The sequence below is a fragment of the Lissotriton vulgaris genome, chromosome 5 (genome assembly GCF_964263255.1).
Source record: "Lissotriton vulgaris chromosome 5, aLisVul1.2, whole genome shotgun sequence".
Taxonomy (NCBI): domain Eukaryota; kingdom Metazoa; phylum Chordata; class Amphibia; order Caudata; family Salamandridae; genus Lissotriton; species Lissotriton vulgaris.
This window is the reverse complement of record NC_141693.1, coordinates 848693201-848713641: the sequence shown is the minus strand read 5'-3', so window position 1 is coordinate 848713641 and position 20441 is coordinate 848693201. Positions and strand designations below refer to the sequence as shown.

Here is a 20441-nt window from a genome sequence, read left to right as displayed (position 1 = left end):
CAGGCCTTATTTATGAAAGCCTTGCGCCACCAGTGCGTCACTTATTACCCATGTTTAAAGTCATGCATCAGTTGCACATGGCAATCATAAATTAGGGCAAAATACATATACTAATCAATTGCACCCAAAAATCAATTTTACAATAACATGTAAGAAACACGGCGCAGAACCTAAGTACAACCAATCAATATCATCAAACAAAGTCAGGGCCTTATTTATGAAAGCCTTGCGCCACCACTGCGTCACGTATTACCCATGTTGAAAGTCATGCATCGGCTGCACATGGCAATCATAAATAAGGGCCAAATACATATACCAATCAATTGCACCCAAAAATCGATTTTTGAATAACATGTAAGGAACACTGCACAGAACCTAAGTACAACCACTCAATATCATCAAACAAAGTCAGGGCCTTATTTATGAAAGCCTTGCGCCACCAGTGCGTCACTTATTACCCATGTTTAAAGTCATGCATCAGCTGCACATGGCAATCATAAATAAGTGCCAAATACATATACCAATCAATTGCACCCAAAAATCGATTTTTGAATAACATGTAAGGAACACTGCACAGAACCTAAGTACAACCACTCAATATCATCAAACAAAGTCAGGCCTTATTTATGAAAGCCTTGCGCCACCAGTGCGTCACTTATTACCCATGTTTAAAGTCATGCATCAGTTGCACATGGCAATCATAAATTAGGGCAAAATACATATACTAATCAATTGCACCCAAAAATCAATTTTACAATAACATGTAAGAAACACGGCGCAGAACCTAAGTACAACCAATCAATATCATCAAACAAAGTCAGGGCCTTATTTATGAAAGCCTTGCGCCACCAGTGCGTCACGTATTACCCATGTTGAAAGTCATGCATCGGCTGCACATGGCAATCATAAATAAGGGCCAAATACATATACCAATCAATTGCACCCAAAAATCGATTTTTGAATAACATGTAAGGAACACTGCACAGAACCTAAGTACAACCACTCAATATCATCAAACAAAGTCAGGGCCTTATTTATGAAAGCCTTGCGCCACCAGTGCGTCACTTATTACCCATGTTTAAAGTCATGCATCAGCTGCACATGGCATTCATAAATAAGGGCCAAATACATATACCAATCAATTGCACCCAAAAATCGATTTTTCAATAACATGTAAGAAGCACTGTGCAGAACCTATGTACAACCAATCAATATCATCAAACAAAGTCAGAGCCTTATTTATGAAAGCCTTGCGCCACCAGTGCGTCACTTATTACCCATGTTTAAAGTCATGCATCAGCTGCACATGGCAATCATAAATAAGGGCCAAATACATATACCAATCAATTGCACCCAAAAATCGATTTTTGAATAACATGTAAGGAACACTGCACAGAACCTAAGTACAACCACTCAATATCATCAAACAAAGTCAGGCCTTATTTATGAAAGCCTTGCGCCACCAGTGCGTCACTTATTACCCATGTTTAAAGTCATGCATCAGTTGCACATGGCAATCATAAATTAGGGCAAAATACATATACTAATCAATTGCACCCAAAAATCGATTTTTCAATAACATGTAAGAAACACGGCGCAGAACCTAAGTACAACCAATCAATATCATCAAACAAAGTCAGGGCCTTATTTATGAAAGCCTTGCGCCACCAGTGCGTCACTTATTACCCATGTTTAAAGTCATGCATCAGCTGCACATGGCATTCATAAATAAGGGCCAAATACATATACCAATCAATTGCACCCAAAAATCGATTTTTGTTTAACATGTAAGAAGCACTGTGCAGAACCTATGTACAACCAATCAATATCATCAAACAAAGTCAGAGCCTTATTTATGAAAGCCTTGCACCACCAGTGCGTCACTTATTACCCATGTTTAAAGTCATGCATCAGCTGCACATGGCAATCATAAATAAGGGCCAAATACATATACCAATCAATTGCACCCAAAAATCGATTTTTGAATAACATGTAAGGAACACTGCACAGAACCTAAGTACAACCACTCAATATCATCAAACAAAGTCAGGCCGTATTTATGAAAGCCTTGCGCCACCAGTGCGTCACTTATTACCCATGTTTAAAGTCATGCATCAGTTGCACATGGCAATCATAAATTAGGGCAAAATACATATACTAATCAATTGCACCCAAAAATCGATTTTTCAATAACATGTAAGAAACACGGCGCAGAACCTAAGTACAACCAATCAATATCATCAAACAAAGTCAGGGCCTTATTTATGAAAGCCTTGCGCCACCAGTGCGTCACTTATTACCCATGTTTAAAGTCATGCATCAGCTGCACATGGCATTCATAAATAAGGGCCAAATACATATACCAATCAATTGCACCCAAAAATCGATTTTTGAATAACATGTAAGGAACACTGCACAGAACCTAAGTACAACCACTCAATATCATCAAACAAAGTCAGGGCCTTATTTATGAAAGCCTTGCGCCACCAGTGCGTCACTTATTACCCATGTTTAAAGTCATGCATCAGCTGCACATGGCATTCATAAATAAGGGCCAAATACATATACCAATCAATTGCACCCAAAAATCGATTTTTCAATAACATGTAAGAAACACTGCACAGAACCTAACTACAACCACTCAATATCATCAAACAAAGTCAGGGCCTCATTTATAAAAGCCTGGCGCCACCAGTGCATCACTTATTACCCATGTTTAAAGTCATGCATCAACTGCACATGGCAATCATAAAAAAGGCCAAATAAAAATACCATTCATTTGCACCCAAAATCGATTTTTAAATAACATGTAAAAAACACTGCGCAGGACTTATATACTAACATACAATTTCACTTCTAAAACATAACTATCTGCTTCCAAATATTCTCCATAGAGAAAATAAATCTCTATCTAAATTAAATGAATCATTACTTACCTTTAGAAATGCTTTTGGAGATTGAAAACAGTGTCAGACACACACACCAATTTTTCTTTAGCAGAGGAAAAGGTGTGCTCTCAATACACTGAAACCAAGACTGGCATAGAAAATCTCTATCTTTGTACACATATGCCTTAATTCAACCAATGAAAACTCTTCCCTCACTATTTTCAAACCAACACCCATCCCCCTCTCAAACCTTTCTATCTGTTACCATAGCAACTCCCTCCTAACTGAACTCTAAGGTTCAAAAGTTTATCTTACAATGTTGCAAATTAACTCAGCAAGGATGTTTGACCTGTCAATACAGCAGCCTATACAGGGTATTTTTGCTTTTGGTGACTTTTTTTAAACCATTCAAATTGCTTCTTTCACACAACATAACCATACACCCTAACTTTCAGTTTTCAACTATCTGAATCCACCAATCATTGCTAGTGATTCAAGAGCACAGAAACTCCACAATTATTTTTTTGTGAACTCCTACTGTTCCAACTGCCATTTCATTCCCACACTTCATCTGACTGGACCAGAACCTTCTCACATCATGTACTCTGTTTGGGTTATTGGACATAGCTACATCCACTGGGCTCAAAGGTATGCAGCTAGCAGAAATTTTCATAACCTTGATTTATCAAATGTGGAAATCAAGTGGATTGGCCACAGAGGATTAAAATGTCACCAATTGATACCATTGGTGAAAACCTTTTTGCATCTGCCAGAACCTGACCTTATAATTGTGCACTGTGGTGGAAACGATCTAGGCACATTAACTGGGGTAGGTCTGGAAATGCTATTAAAGGACACCTTTCATCAATTGATGATACTTTTTCCCCACACTGCCTTGGTATATTCCAATATATGCCAAAGACAGAAATGGAACTGGTCCAACCAATTTGGTCCACAATTTGAGAAAGCACGGAAACATGTAAATAAATCTGTTTCTGCTTACATGAGAGACTATGGAATGGGTTCATTATACAATAATAACTTGCGTTACAACATGCAAGACATCTACAGAGGAGATGGAGTGCACTTCTCAGATGAGGGGAATAGAATATTCCTCCTGAATTTAAGAATGTGTATTGGAACCTACTTGTAGGTACCTAAATCAACCACAGAACCCAAAAGCTCTTTTCAGAGCTACCCTAACTCTGATCATTCAAAGCGTTTATTTTTTTCTAACTTTTTTCACTATTTTTCACCAAAGTACGCGTACGAGTACGCTTAAAGGTGCGCGCACCGGGCGCTCCCCCCGTGGAAAATTAAAGAATTTTTTTTTTTTTTTTTACGTTTATGAGCCTCCTAAGCCCCCCTCAGAAAACCTAGAGGGTCAAGAAGTCTCTACAGTTCCCCCTTCTATCCATTCCGAACATTGTTTACCCTCCATCTTGTGTCTCGATTGTTCCGAAACACAAAATGGATGGCTCCCGTTACGCTGCCCGTGCGCGTACTGGAGCGCGCACTAGTAAGCGCAAAATAAAAAAAGGTGGGAAAGTAATTTACGGAAAACCCAATGGAGACACTTTCATCAAATATAGAATACGCCCTACTACATAGCAGTCCCTACCATTTGCCCAAATTTGGTGAAATTCCATTGAGACATTTAGGCTACAGGCCTGTCTAAATATCCTGAGGTAAATTACATGACAAAAACACACTTGTAATGTTAGAATTTACAACCAATTAAAAAGTATCTCTCATTTTCTACGATTTTTTCCTGTCGTTTGATTGGTTAAGTACAACAATATATATAAAAGAAGAGAGGGAAACACAGCCATTTTGACTACTGCTTCCTGAAGTACACTTGAAAACAAATTTCACTGTCAACTTCAACTAATTTCTCTAAGGTAACTTCTAATTATGGAAGTATATTGTACACGTTAAGTTTATTTCTTAAAAAATATTCTGTTAGTGATATGCTATCCCTCTTTAATAGTTAGAGATAGACATAGACTTCTCTGTAATAGTTATGGATTGAGTTAGGCTTCTCTGGTATACTAGCTCTACTAATATAGTTAATTTATATGCAATTTTCAGAAAGAAAATGGAAGGAGAAAATAAGGCAAATGATACTTCTATCAAAGTAAAGGTGGAAAAACCAGAAGATGAAAAAAAAGAAGTTGATTTCATGGATGACTCTTTGGATGAACAGTTTATAGAATGTTTGGAAGAAATTGAATCATGTACATATAATTATGAGGAAATTCCGGACAATATTATGTTAGAAATTTTATTAAATTATGAAAAAGAATCAGAGGAATAAATTTATCTTTAATAATTTCAATTGTTTCAGACAATATTCTTTTTTATATGTAATTCATGAAGTATTACCAAAAATGTTTAAAATATAAAGTGAGACTTATAGTATACTGTTCAACTATTTTTCTGTTACATAGTAAGTTTACTCATAGTTACTACCTTTCTCCCACTATATTATCTCATATGAATATTTTACACCTCATTTTCATAAGTGAACAGGACAGACTACTCATGATCCCCTAGAAATTCTCAGGGAGTGCTTAAAAGATCTGTTTCTCCTTTCCAGACAGACTATATTATGAATTCCTTATACCACAAAAAATACAATAACAACATGCAAGATGTCTACAAAGAAGATGGTGAACATTAAATTTAAGTCTCTTCATTAGTACCTACATGTAGGTACTTACATAAAATAAACAAATAAAAAAAAAAAACAATTCATAAACATACAATTTTTGAAGTGATTATTTTTCCATAGTACCCTCCCCGATACGCTCCCCCGTGCGCGCACCAGGCGCTTCCCCCGCGAAAATCGAAAAAAAAAAAAAAATTTTTGAGGCCCCGCGGGGCCCTTTAATGGCCCCCATATCAAACCTAGGGGGTCAGGGGGGGTCTACCCTGCCCCCTTATGGTCAATTCCACCCTTTGTTTTTGCCACCTCTTATGACTAGATTTTACCGATAGACAAGATGGCGGCCGCTCCGGACTGTTTAGAATGTTTACAGACAACTGAGAGCCAACCAGCTTTCTGCGCGCAAGTCGCGTGTCGCGCCGGGAGCGCTCACGGGTGCGCGCACCCGAGAGCGCCTATAGATATATATATTTTTTTGAACGTTAATTTCTCAAAATCCACTGAAGCACATATCTTGAGACATAGCAAAGGCACATCGGGCTACCAGTCCCTACAATTTTGCCAAGTTTGGTGGAAATCCATTCAGCCGTTCGGGCTAAAAGTGAAATCGACCGCCCTATGGAAATTAACATGGGGAAAACGCGTTTTGGGACCCCCCTTTTATCTCGGCCCCCGCTTGACGAATCCCCCCCAAACTTTCAGGGAAGGACCGGACCGCCATGAGACCATTTTCCTGAAAATTTCAGGCAGATTCGACAACCGGCGCCAAAGTTATTCAAAATAGAATGTTGAGATTTAACATTGAAAATTATCCTAACTATAACTACCTACTGGCGACCGCCAGTAGGTAATATATATATATATATATATATACACATATATATATATATATTTATACATATACATATATATATATATATATATATATTACCTACTGGCGGTCGCCAGTAGGTATATATAGTTAGGATTTTTTCTCTATGGGATTTTTGAAAATTCTATGTCTAATAACTTTGGCGTTTGTGGACGGAATTGGCTGAAATTTTCAGGAAAATGGAACATTTTGTTTCTGAGCAGCCCCTGACAATGTGGGGGGGTTTCATCAAGGGGGGGCCGAGAAAAAAGGGGGGTCCCAAAACGCGTTTTTCCCATGTTAATTTCCATAGGGCGGTTGGCCTCACTTTTAGCTCGAACGGCTGAATGGATTTGCACGAAACTTGGCAAAATTGTAGGGACTGTTAGCCCGATGTGCCTTTGCTAGGTCTCAATATATGTGCTCCAGTGGATTTTGAGTAATTTAGGTTCAAAAAAAGATATATATCTGGGCGGAGCCTAACCACACATCTGATCTGATTGGCTGTCAGCACTTCATCCAAGAAGTGTTGGCAGCCATCTTGGGACCAATATACATGATAGCACCTCATTAAAAAGCATTGTAGTTAATGGAGAGTTTTAGTACTTTAGTTACATTATAAATCATTTGTTGATGGTACCATACTCGTTTTAGGAATTGTGGTGGGTTCTAAGGTGATTTTACCATGTGAAAAAACCTTCTGCTGTGATATCATAAATATTGTTTGAAAGAAAACTAATATCTCATGATTTTCCCACAGTGGTTTGGAAGGGGATCTATAAGCTAAACTGAAAGCATATTTTCTGTAAATTCACATTATCTTTCTCAGTCATGTGAAAATGAAGTCTGACATTCTCAGTAAAACATGTACATCCAACAAGGACAGAGACTGTCAGTTGATTCCTTTGTGTTCTACTGCAGCCTCCTAGAGTGTTCTAAAGAACAACTAGAGCGCTAACAGTCCTACTTATTACAAAGGTATGGCACACCTGAAGCCATCTTGATTGGAATAAAGTGGTAACTCTTAAAACATTTAATTTAAAAAGAAACAACATGAGGGGGTATATTTTGCTATAGAAAGTATGATTAGTGCTGCAGAATGAAAAATTGGGGCACATTTTGAGTGACTTCTCAAATCCTTTTCTATTTCATTAAAACATTCTGACATGCAGTCTCCCAAAATGGCCACCAGAGACAAAAGAGCCCAAATGTAGCCCAAATATCACCCAGATGTAGCCCAAGTATAGCCCAATGACAGAATGTCCCAGAGTGTTCTAAAGAACAACTAGAGCGCTAACAGACCTACTTATTACAAAGGTATGGCACACCTGAAGCCATCTTGATTGGAATAAAGTGGTAACTCTTAAAACATTTAATTTAAAAAGAAACAACATGAGGGGGTATATTTTGCCATAGAAAGTATGATTAGTGCTGCAGAATGAAAAATTAGGGCATATTTTGAGTGCCTTCTCAAATCCTTTTCTATTTCATTAAAACATTCTGACATGCAGTCTCCCAAAATGGCCACCAGAGACAAAAGAGCCCAAATGTAGCCCAAATATCACCCAGATGTAGCCCAAGTATAGCCCAATGACAGAATGTCCCAGAGTGTTCTAAAGAACAACTAGAGCGCTAACAGTCCTACTTATTACAAAGGTATAGCACACCTGGAGCCATCGTGATGGGAATAAAGTGGTAACTCTTAAAACATTTAATTTAAAAAGGAACAAAATGAGGGGGTATATTATGCAATAGAAGGTATTATTAGTGCTGCAGAAAGAAAAATTAGGGCACATTTTGAGTGACTTTTCAAATCCTCTTCTATTTCATTAAAAAATTCTGACATGCAGTCTCCCAAAATGGCCACCAGAGACAAAAGAGCCCAAATGTAGCCCAAATATCACCCAGATGTAGCCCAAGTATAGCCCAATGACAGAATGTCCCAGAGTGTTCTAAAGAACAACTAGAGCGCTAACAGTCCTACTTATTACAAAGGTATGGCACACCTGAAGCCATCTTGATTGGAATAAAGTGGTAACTCTTAAAACATTTAATTTAAAAAGGAACAAAATGAGGGGGTATATTTTGCCATATGAATTATGATTAGTGCTGCAGAAAGAAAAATTAGGGCACATTTTGAGTGACTTCTCAAACCCTCTTCAACTTCATTAAAAAATTCTGATATACAGTCTCCCAATATGGCCACCAGAGACAAAAGAGCCTAAATGTAGCCCAAATATCACCCAGATGTACCCCAAGTATAGCCCAATGACAGAATGTCCCAGAGTGTTCTAAAGAACAACTAGAGCGCTAACAGTCTTACTTATGACAAAAGTATGGCACACCAGAAGCCATCTTGATTGGAATGAAGTGGTAAGTCTGAAAACACTCAATTTAAAAAGGAACAACATGAGGGGGTTAATTTTGCCATAGAAAGTATGATTAGTGCTTCAGAAAGAAAAATTAGGGATCATTTTGAGTGACTTCTCAAATCCTCTTCTATTTCATTAAAAAAATTCTGACATGCAGACTGAAACATGCACTTTGAATACCAGCAGCAGACGTCCCTGGTGAGCAGTAGCTTTACTACAGTGATCTAATGTGCAACTAGAGTGCTAACATTCAGAATTTATGGCAAATGTGTGACACATCTGAATGTCTTCTTGATGGAACCAAAGTAAACAAGCATTGAAAATGCAATAGATCACGCCCTCGTTTAAGTTAAAGCCATTCTGTTTGTAATGAGGTGGCTTTTTAGCTTTGCTTTTATTAGTGTTTTTTCAACTTTCATGTAAATAACATGCATCTGTATGCATATAAGTATATGTATGCATGCATTTATGTTTGTATTTATATAGATATACAGATGATATATGTTTATATATGTATGTATATATATATATATTCACTGAAAAAACCATAGGCTATAGACCATATATAGTTAGGAATTAGCATTTACAAAACCTTGAAAATTCACTGAAAAAACCATAGGTTATAGACCATATATAGTTAGGAATTAGCATTTACAAAACCTTGAAAATTCACAGAAAAAACCATAGGTTATAGACCATATATAGTTAGGAATTCGCATTTACAAAACCTTATTTTACTCACACAAAACCATTGAAATTCCATATATAGTTAGTTGCACTAACTATATATCGCGCACCCGCAATCCACTGCTGATGATGTCACATATTACATCATTCATGACATGGTCAGTGACATCACTGATGACATCACTGATGACATCTCAAATGACATCACTGATGACATCACTGATGACAACATCCAGTGACTGTATGTTTCTGTAAAGTTAAAATATGTCTTACATATTGAAGAATGAGTGGATGTATAAGTGTCTGGATGAAGGATTTAGTAGGTGCATGACTGACTGTATGAGTGAGTGATTAAATGTGTCTGAGTGCATGGGTTAGTGACTAAACTGTCTTAATTTGTGCATCATTATGTCTGTTGTTCTGTAAACTGTTGCATGTGTTGATAAGTAGCTATATGAGTAACTATATGGGTTATTGATTGGTTGCCCAAGTATTTGTATGGGAGACTGAGTGTGTGTGTGGGTGGCTGGGAGGTGTATGACTCTGTGCATAGATGTGTGAGCAGTTGATTCACTAGATGTATGGTTTCAAAAGTGCATGTGGAAACAGCTGTATGGGCGGTTGACTGTGTGCATGAGTGTATTGGTGAGTGAATGGATATCTCAGTGCTACATGTCAAAGTAAGTACATATGTAAAACACAGTACATGTGAGAGTTGACATATATAAATAACTGTGCATAAGAGCCAGTGAATGTGTGAGTGGCTGTATGGATCATTGTGAACTTGTATCAGGGATTGTATAAGAGAGTAAATATGTGTTAGTATATGTTTGAATAAGTAAAGTTTGTATAACTGTATAGTTGAGGAAATGGAGGTGTGATTGATTCTTTGCATGACTGACTAGGTGTGTGAGTAACTCCATGGATGAGTGACAGTCTGTGAGTGTCTGTTTACACTGATTGTATCTAAGGTTATATTAGAGTCTGAAGAGGTTCATCGTATTATCACATGAATGATATCATCAGTGATGTGATCAGTAATGTCAAATGAGATGTCATCAGTGATGTCATCAGTGATGTCATTTGAGATGTCATCAGTGATGTCATTTGAGATGTCATCAGTGATGTCATCAGTGATGTCACTGACCATGTCATGAATGATGTAATATGTGACATCATCAGCAGTGGATTGCGGGTGCGCGATATATAGTTAGTGCAACTAACTATATATGGAATTTCAATGGTTTTGTGTGAGTAAAATAAGGTTTTGTAAATGCGAATTCCTAACTATATATGGTCTATAACCTATGGTTTTTTCTGTGAATATATATATATATATATATATATATATATATATATATATATATATATATATATATATATATATTACCTACTGGCGGTCGCCAGTAGGTAGTTATAGTTAGGATAATTTTCAATGTTAAATCTCAACATTCTATTTTGAATAACTTTGGCGCCGGTTGACGAATCTGCCTGAAATTTTCAGGAAAATGGTCTCATGGCGGTCCGGTCCTTCCCTGAAAGTTTGGGGGGGATTCATCAAGCGGGGCCCGAGATAAAAGGGGGGTCCCAAAACGTGTTTTCCCCATGTTAATTTCCATAGGGCGGTCGATTTCACTTTTAGCCCGAACGGCTGAATGGATTTCCACCAAACTTGGCAAAATTGTAGGGACTGGTAGCCCGATGTGCCTTTGCTATGTCTCAAGATATGTGCTCCAGTGGATTTTGAGTAATTAAGGTTCAAAAAAATATATATATCTATAGCAGCGCACCGGTACGCGCACGGGTGCGCGTACCGTGCGCGCCACGCGACTTGCGCGAGGAAAGCTGATTGGCTCTCGGGTGTCTGTAAACATTCTAAACAGTCCGGAGCGGCCGCCATCTTGTGTCTCGGTAAAATCGAGACACAAGAGGTGGCCAAAACAAAGAGGGAAATGAACATAAGGGGGCAGAGTAGACCCCCCCTGACCCCCTAGGTTTGATGTGGGGGCCATAAAAGGGCCCCGCAAGGCAAAAAAAAAAATTTTTTTTTTTTTTGATTTTCGCGGGGGGAGCGCCCGGTACGCGCACGGGTGCGCGTACCCGGGAGCGTAACATGGGGAAAAAGAATGACAGTTTTAAAAGTAGCTGTTTAGAAAAAAAAATGTTTAGTTGTTTTTTTTATACATACACATACATATATATAAATGCATATGCACATATATATATGCATATATGTCTATATGTGTGCGTGTAGAGAGAGGTAGAGAGGTAGAGGTGTAGAGGTGGAGAGGTAGAGAGGTAGCGGTAGAGAGGTAGAGATTAGTAGAGAGAGAAGAAGAGAGAGGTAGAGAGGTAGAGAGTAGAGAGTGAGTAATAGAGAGTAGAGAGTGAGTAGTAGAGAGTAGTAGAGAGCAGTAGAGAGAGTAGCAGAGTGAGTAGTAGAGAGTAGTAGAGTGAATAGTAGAGTGAGTAGTAGAGAGTAGTAGAGAGTGAGTAGTAGAGAGTAGTAGAGAGTAAGTAGTAGAGTGAGTAGTAGAGAGCAGTAGAGAGTGAGTAGTAGAGAGTAGGAGAGAGTAAGTAGTAGAGAGTAGTGGAGAATATTCCAAAGTTTGGCACAGCACCACTTTCACAATGAGTCCAATCAAATCATATCACTTAGAGTACTTATTGAAGCGCTGAATCTTGGTGTATATTCAAATGCTTTTATTTTCCTTAAGTTTATGTACCACAGCCAGCCGAAACGTTTCGTTCTGTACAACAGAACTTCTTCAGGGCGTTCTTATTTCCTTCAAGTTATGTCGGTATCCCGTTGTCATATAACTAGATATTTCTTCCAAATGTTAGACGAGACATAAGTATATTCTTATTAAAAGTGACTAGGTATCAATTTTACCCACACAATTCGGGCAGACTTGAGTAATTTATAGCATCCTCAAAGTCAGTCTTTCAAAAATTCCAAAGTATAGGACATGATAATCCAAATCCAAATGTTTCTCAAGAAAAGTCATTTACAATCGTTCGGAATATCGGTGTTTGGGCAGATATGATCCAGGGACCCCCAGTATGCAAGGGGAATTAGTCCCCCCTCTACAAACATGCACGGGGGCTGCGTTGCAGAGAGGTGTAAAAAGGGTTGTGGCTTCATTACACCTCTCTGCAATGCAGTCCCCTGGCGCATACTGGAGATTCCTGGTGGGCTTTCAGGTCTTATATAGTTAGGAATTAGCATTAAAAAAACCTTTGAAATTCACTGAAAAAACCAAAGGTTTCACACCAGTTATAGTTAGGAATTAGCATTTAAAAAACCTTTGAAATTCACTGAAAAAACCATAGGTTTCACACCAGTTATAGTTAGGAATTAGCATTTAAAAAACCTATTAAATTCACTGACAAAACCAGTTATAGTTAGCTGGAAATTTTACTGACATAAAACCATTGAAATTCCCACGTTATAGTTAGTTGGACTCACTATAACTTGCGCGCCTGCAATGCACTGCTGATGACGTCACATATTACATCACTCATGACATGGTCAGTGACATCACTCATGACATCACTGATGACACCATCCAGTGAATGTGTGTCTTTCTGAAAAATAAATTTGTTTTATATATGTATTTGTAAAGGTCGATGGAAGAATAAATGTTTAAATAAGTGGGTAAATGGATGTTTTTTTTAAAAAAAATTGGTTGGTTAACTGGCTTATTAAGTGTATCTTAGTGAATACATATATTAGCGAGTATTGTTTAAATATTTAAATGTTTGTATCAGTGTTTCTCTTTGTGTATAAGTGGCTGCAGGGGTTGGTGACTGACTCACTGTTTGTATGTGTTTTGAAGACAGAATATGTGCAGGACTGTATGGGTGGACGAGTGTGTATATGTGTGTGTTAGTGAGTGAATGACTGTCTCACTAGTGTCTTCATTACTAACGACATATGTTTTAATCTAGTATATGTGAGTATTGATGTATATAAGTGAGTATAGTATATATAGTGAGAGATTGTAGGAGTTCCTGTTTAAATAAGTATGTGTTTCTATAAGTGATTGTTTAAGAGAGTAAGTATGTGTAAGTTTCCTTAGAAGTAAGGTGGTAGTGTGTGTATAAATGTATATGCAAATAAATGGATGTTCAATAGTTTATGTGCATGTGTGAGTATGTGTGTGAGTAACTTTTGGATGACTGCTGATGTGTAACAGGATGTATAGGTGTATCACTACATATGATGAGTGAGTATATATATGAGTGACTATATAGAACTGTTGGTGAATGAGTGGATGAGTATATAGATGGTGGAATTACTGAATTGGTTGTTGTTACTGGTTTGGGTATCTCCATTTTTTTGAAAATGTTTGTTTCTATTTTTGAATATTTGTTTCAAGCGTTACATTACACTGAAATTAGGTCTGTCACTCTGTCACAAGGATGGTGTCATCAGTGATGTCATGAGTGATGTCACTGACCATGTCATGAGTGATGTAATATGTGACGTCATCAGCAGTGCATTGCAGGCGCGCAAGTTATAGTGAGTCCAACTAACTATAACGTGGGAATTTCAATGGTTTTATGTCAGTAAAATTTCCAGCTAACTATAACTGGTTTTGTCAGTGAATTTAATAGGTTTTTTAAATGCTAATTCCTAACTATAACTGGTGTGAAACCTATGGTTTTTTCAGTGAATATATATATATATATATATAAACATAGTATTAATAATAAAATATACAATATATTTACCATAGGATAGCGAGAGGGTTACATTTACTATTACCACTCCAGTGAGTGCAACAGTAGAAAAAACATTGGATTGCGTAGCAGTAAACATTACTATTCCCACTCCAGTGAGTGCAACAGTAGGGAAAGCGTTGGATAGAGGGAGGGTAAGAATTACTATTCCCACTCCAGAGAGTGCAACAGTAGGGAAAGCATTGGATAGCGTAGGGGTAAAAATTACTATTCCCACTCCAGAGAGTGCAACAGTAGGGAAAGCGTTGGATAGCATAGGGGTAAAAATTACTATTCCCACTCCAGAGAGTGCAACAGTAGGGAAAGCGTTGGATAGCGTAGGGATAAGAATTACTATTCCCACTCCACAGAGTGCAACAGTAGGGAAAGCGTTGGATAGCGTAGGCATAAACATTACTATTCCCACTCCAGTGAGTGCAACAGTATGGAAAAGGTTGGACAGCGGGAGGGTAAAAATTACTATTCCTACTCCAGAGAGTGCAGCAGTAGGGAAAGCGTTGGATAGCGTAGGGATAACAATTACTATTCCCACTCCACAGAGTGCAACAGTAGGGAAAGCGTTGGATAGCGTAGGCATAAAAATTACTATTCCCACTCCAGTGAGTGCAACAGTAGGGAAAACGTTGGATAGAGGGAGGGTAAAAATTACTATTCCCACTCCAGAGAGTGCAACAGTAGGGAAAGCATTGGAGAGCGTAGGGGTAAAAATTACTATTCCCACTCCAGTGAATGCAACAGGAGGGAAAGCGTTGGACAGCGTAGGGGTAAAAATTACTATTCCCACTCCAGAGAGAGCAACAGTAGGGAAAACGTTGGAAAGCGGGAGGATAAAAGTTACTATTCCCACTCCAGTGAATGCAATAGTAGGGAAAGCGTTGGATAGCGAAGAGGTTAAAATTACTATTCCCACTCCAATGAGTGCAACAGTAGGGAAAGCGTTGGATAGCGTAGAGGTTAAAATGACTATTCCCACTCCAATGAGTGCAACAGTAGGGACAGCGTTGGATAGCAGGAGAGTACAAATTATTATACCCAATCTAATGAGTGCAACAGTAGGGAAAGCGTAGGATAGCAGGAGAGTAAAAATTACTTATCCCACTCCAATGAGTGCAACAGTAGGGAAAACGTTGATAGCGTAGTGGTAAAAATGACTATTCCCACTCCAGAGAGTGCAACAGTAGGGAAATCCTTGGATACCGTAGGGGGGAAAATTGCTATTCCCACTCCAGTGAGTGCAACAGTAGCGAAAACGTTGTATAGCGTAGGGGTAAAAATTACTATTTCCACTCCAGTGAGTGCAACAGTTGGGAAAGCGCTGGATAGCGTAGGGGTTAAAATTACTATTCCCACTCAAGAGAGTGCAACAGTAGGGAAAGCATGGGATAGCGTAGGGATAAAAATTACTATTACCACTCCAATGAGTGCAACAGTAGGGAAAGCGTTGGATAGCGTAGAGGTAAAAATTACTTTTCCCACTCCAGTGAGTGCAACAGTAGGGAAAGCACTGGATAGCGTAGGGGTTAAAATTACTATTCCCACTCCAGAGAGTGCAACAGTAGGGAAAGCATTGAATAGCGTAGGGATTAAAATTACTATTCCCACTCCAGACAGTGCAACAGTAGGGAAAGCGTTGGATAGTGTAGGGGTAAAAATTACTATTCCCACTCCAGAGAGTGCAACAGTAGGGAACGTAAATACTTCATATATGAATGAAAATTAATTAAATATTAATATCAATTAAACATTTTTAAAATTATTATTAGTTTTTTATAATAAATTAATTCATTTCAACAAAAATAACCAATAAATAGATTTAAAAATGTAATTATTTATAATTAAATTACTTCCCACCCTATTCCCCTATAAACCCACAACCCACTACTGAAAATAAATTATTACAATTAACATGATTAACATTTAATCAATTATTTAAAATTAATTATCAATTATATTTTATTACTTACCAATTATTAATTAATTACCAATGAATTGCCAATTTTATTTTAATTAATTACTAATTAATCAATTAATTAAAATTAATGACCAATTACATTTTAATGAATGATCAATTAATAATTAATTCAAAAATAATTCAAAATAAATACCAATAAATAAATTAATATATTTAATTAATTATAAATAAATTAATTCCCACACTATTTCACTATAAACCCACAACCCGCTACAGAAAATAAATAATATAATTAACATAATTATCAATTAATCAATTAATTAAAATGAATTACCAATTCAATTTTAATTAATTAATTAAACATCCACCAGAAGTCGACGGTGCACCCAAATGAAGTGTTGGAGACTGCAGAATCTCACAGGAGCATGTGGCCAGCTAGCAAATCTTGTGGTGCCTGCGAACGGCCCTAAAAATCTTGTGGACGATCGCGAGCGCCCGACAAGTTGCTCCTGCACACGCACAAGTGCGTTTCAAGTGCACGGACCAAAAAAAAATATCCCCTCCATTGCAGAGTGCAGCGCTTAACGGTAACTCTGTGGAATGAGGAGTTGACAAATTCAGCAAACTCAGCTAACGGAGCAGATTTTTACGTCCGGGATTAGTTGACACCAACCGATCACCATGATGTCAATCTCACTCCTTGCTGCAGTTCACCCTTCTTTACAATTTTCACAAATGTACTCTCTCAGCAATACGCATGCAAACAAATACAACATAATTGCAACAAATAACTTTGTCTGCTCCATGTGGTATGGCTGCTCGGATATAAAAACGTGGAAGCTGAATGTTAATTATAACTTGGTTTAAAGAATAAAGGATTGTTGCAATTATAGGCCAGGATGTGCCAGCCTTTACATAATTTGCATTTATTCTGCAATGCTTCCTTTATGTAACATAGGCCATTGTCACCATAGGCAGTGTCAAATAATGTACCTGCACTGGGATTTGTGCTGCTGGACAAAACAGCCTTGGAATTTCGAACTTTCCAATATGCAGGCCATACATGCAAAAGGAAATGACCCTCATCTATGCTGGTAGAGAGTCTAGAAAATAGACCCCTCAGTTATCCTACAAACAACAGACTTTCATTATTTTTCCATGGATCAGTCATATATGTTTTAAATGTTAACAGCCCGGGAAATTATTTTAGACTTTAACTGTGCTAGCTTGGAGTTGACTTGTTTTACTAATTGGCTCACTGCCTAATCACCTAAGACTCTGACTTCACCTGGACAATAACTTCCCTTAGTCATCTTCCCTTTGGATAAAAGCGCTTAAGCAATTGACATTATTCTAACAGATTCAGAACATTCAAGATTACATGCAGACTGGATGCCTTTCTACTGTTAACTTAAAAAGAAATTTAAAACCTAAAATAGTTGTAATGAAAACTTTCGTCGTAACTTTGGGATTCCTTAAGCAGAAGAATGAATGAAGCACATATGTTATGTGTAAATGAAAGCTAAACACTACCTTATTCTTGGATCATTGAAGGCTATTGTCTCATTGTCCTTCTTCCAGTAAAACACTGGAGGTGGCATTCCGACTACTCGACCTTCCAGTCTCACAGGATGACCTTCTGGTACACCACTGTTCAGAAGCTTTTCAAGGAACATAGGTATCTGCTTGACTTCCTTGGCTGGAAAAAAACATATGAATAATAATGTTCAAACTGGTTAATTACTATTATCGTAACTTGTGTTCCATGCTCCCAAACAACCTCAAACAGCAGAACAAGCATTTGCAATTGAATATGTCTCGCATTTACGAGAGTTTGAGCTATTAGCATTGTAAATGAAAATGTTTGTCATTTACAATGCCAATAGCTTAAACTCTCGCAAATGCAAGACCTATTGCATGCAAGTCCGTTTGTGCTATAAAAATAAATAAAAAGCCTTAGGACAGAGAGTGTCCTGCATGCAACAGCAGACAGGACAAAGCTATTTGAAAAAAAAACGTGCTCCAAGGCTGTAATTAAAGCCTGCAGAGTAACAACACACGTAACAGGGGGTGTCCCTATGAGAGGTCACAAAATGAGATAAAGCGGTACTAAGTAGGGACTACTAAGCCTATTCACCAATGAACAACCAAAATTTACCATGGACAATGATTCAAGCCTATGAAAAATATGGCCAGAGAGTGGGCGGAGCTTCAAGTCCCTACCTGAATACAGTATGCCTCACAGATCAGCGCATGCGCTGCCCAGGCTCGACCTAAATATGACAACAAACCACTACAATAATACCCATGCTTACAACTTTAAATAATAATATACAAGTTTCCTGCCCTCTAGTTCTAAAAAAATACAGTGTCTCAGTAATATGTCATTCAGTTATTTTGTTTATTTGTGCCTTCAGATCATACAATTCCAGTCAGCCAACACATCTTTTCTTCACAGTAGGTATTAGCCTGTGACTTTCTCTGGACTTGAGTAGTGTATTGGCATCCCCCATCTTGGTAATAGTAACTATGTTGCTCCATTATAACATGTACCAAGACATGGAGACACGGCTGTGCAAAAGGCTGAATGGTGCATTTGATGTCTCATAGAAATCTGGTCCATAGCTGCATGCAGTGAGCCAGTGACCAGTAGTAAAAATGTAAGAAGTGGAAAGTAATTTAACTTCCATAATGCGTCCCAAATCAAAATTAAGGGGCCGATTAGGATGACGCCATCGTTGTGGTAGTGGGACCGTCCACCTGTATGGCACAGTCTCACACCTGCAATTACAATGCGACTGCCACCGTGGCGGTTGCATCGTGCCTGTTTACCATTGCGGCAGGTGCTGCTGGCTGCAGCACCCGCCGCAATTATAAAAATGCATGTTTTTCATTTCCCTGCACTGCTTGGCAAGCACCACGCTGTGCCTGCCACTCAGTGCAGGGAAATGCAGGGAGGTATCATGGGTACCACCCCAGTACAACAGCACCGCTACCAATACAAGATGGCCCACAACGGGCCAACACACCCAATCCCCGCCAGACTTTCCATTTTCGGTTCCACCGCAATGGAAAGGCTAGCTGATGCCCGTATCATAATTTTGTGGACGGTGCCTGCAAGGCACGGCCACCATTTTACCCTATCTGGACCGTCCTCCATGCAATCGGTCAGATTTTTTTGTTAGAACAGCAACTAGATTTTCCAAGAATAGGGGGCAAATGGGTTCCCTTGTTGTCATATGCTGATGACACGGTTCAGATGGCTTTAATGGACAAAAGTGTCCAAAAAGTCTTGGATGCATTTACTGACTTTATGATGGCATTGGACCTAAAAGTAAATTTCAGTAAATCTTTTATTATGGTATGCGGTCTTAACCAAACCAAAACAAGGACATTTGTTGTGAAGGAAAAGACCATTGATAAGGTACCCAATTTTACTTATTTAGAGAATGTTTTTAATAACGAATTGAATTTGGACCATCTGATTGTGGCTAGGGTCCAACACACTAGCAGAATAGTAGAGGGCCTATTCCGCTTTGCTTGTAAGCTGGGACATGAGCCGGAAGAGGAAATGATAACCCCATAAACATCAAAATGCCTGTCAGTAGCTACCTATGGTGCAGGAGGATGTATGACATTACAACGCATGCTTTTACGACGCATGCCTTTACATCGCAGTTTTTACAACGCATGCTGTTACAACGCAAAGCGTTAAGGGGTGCTGGATAGTAAATAGTTTAATTTACTATTCCAACTCCAGTCCCCGTGGATAGTAGGGAAGGTGTTGGATAGTAAATTAAATCTATTCCCTATCCTAGAGCGCCCCCCAGCGCTATACCTTGTAATGACATGCATTGTAATATTTGCGTTGTAATGGTAGTGCGATGTAAAAGTTGCATTGTAAAGTATGTTTCCCGGTGCAGGGGTATGTGGACATCATAAAAGTACCCAGTTACAAACTTTGGAAAAACATTTTTTTTTTAAAACTGTTGATGATTCCTATTAGTTATCCAACACATTTCTGTCAATCGGAAGTGGGGTTGGATTTTGTAGAAGATAGGAAAAATATCTCCCCACTGATTCTCTGGGCAAACGTTTGAACCTCAGAGAACCTACTATTCTCAAGGAGTATTCTTAGAGACTGTATTAACATTAAAAAGGCTCTGGCTATCCCCTGCCTGCGTTATGTCAAAGATAATTTTAACAAGATTGGCTTAGGGCACTATTATGATAATCCCGATAGCATTCAATCTAACATGAAATTGATTATAAAAAAATGCATATTATGCTGAATTAAGTAAGTCCAAACGACATCACG

At 38.2% G+C, this 20441-nt stretch overlaps 1 protein-coding gene across 1 annotated transcript in view; it reads right to left on the bottom strand.

Annotated features, from left to right (window-relative positions):
- MYPN (myopalladin) overlaps positions 1-20441 on the bottom strand; it is a 2267856-nt gene that overhangs the window by 244747 nt on the left and 2002668 nt on the right. The window contains exon 18 of the mRNA XM_086922400.1: positions 17657-17822. Within this exon, the coding sequence (XP_086778526.1) occupies positions 17657-17822 (166 nt within the window). The remainder of the gene's footprint in view (positions 1-17656; positions 17823-20441) is intronic.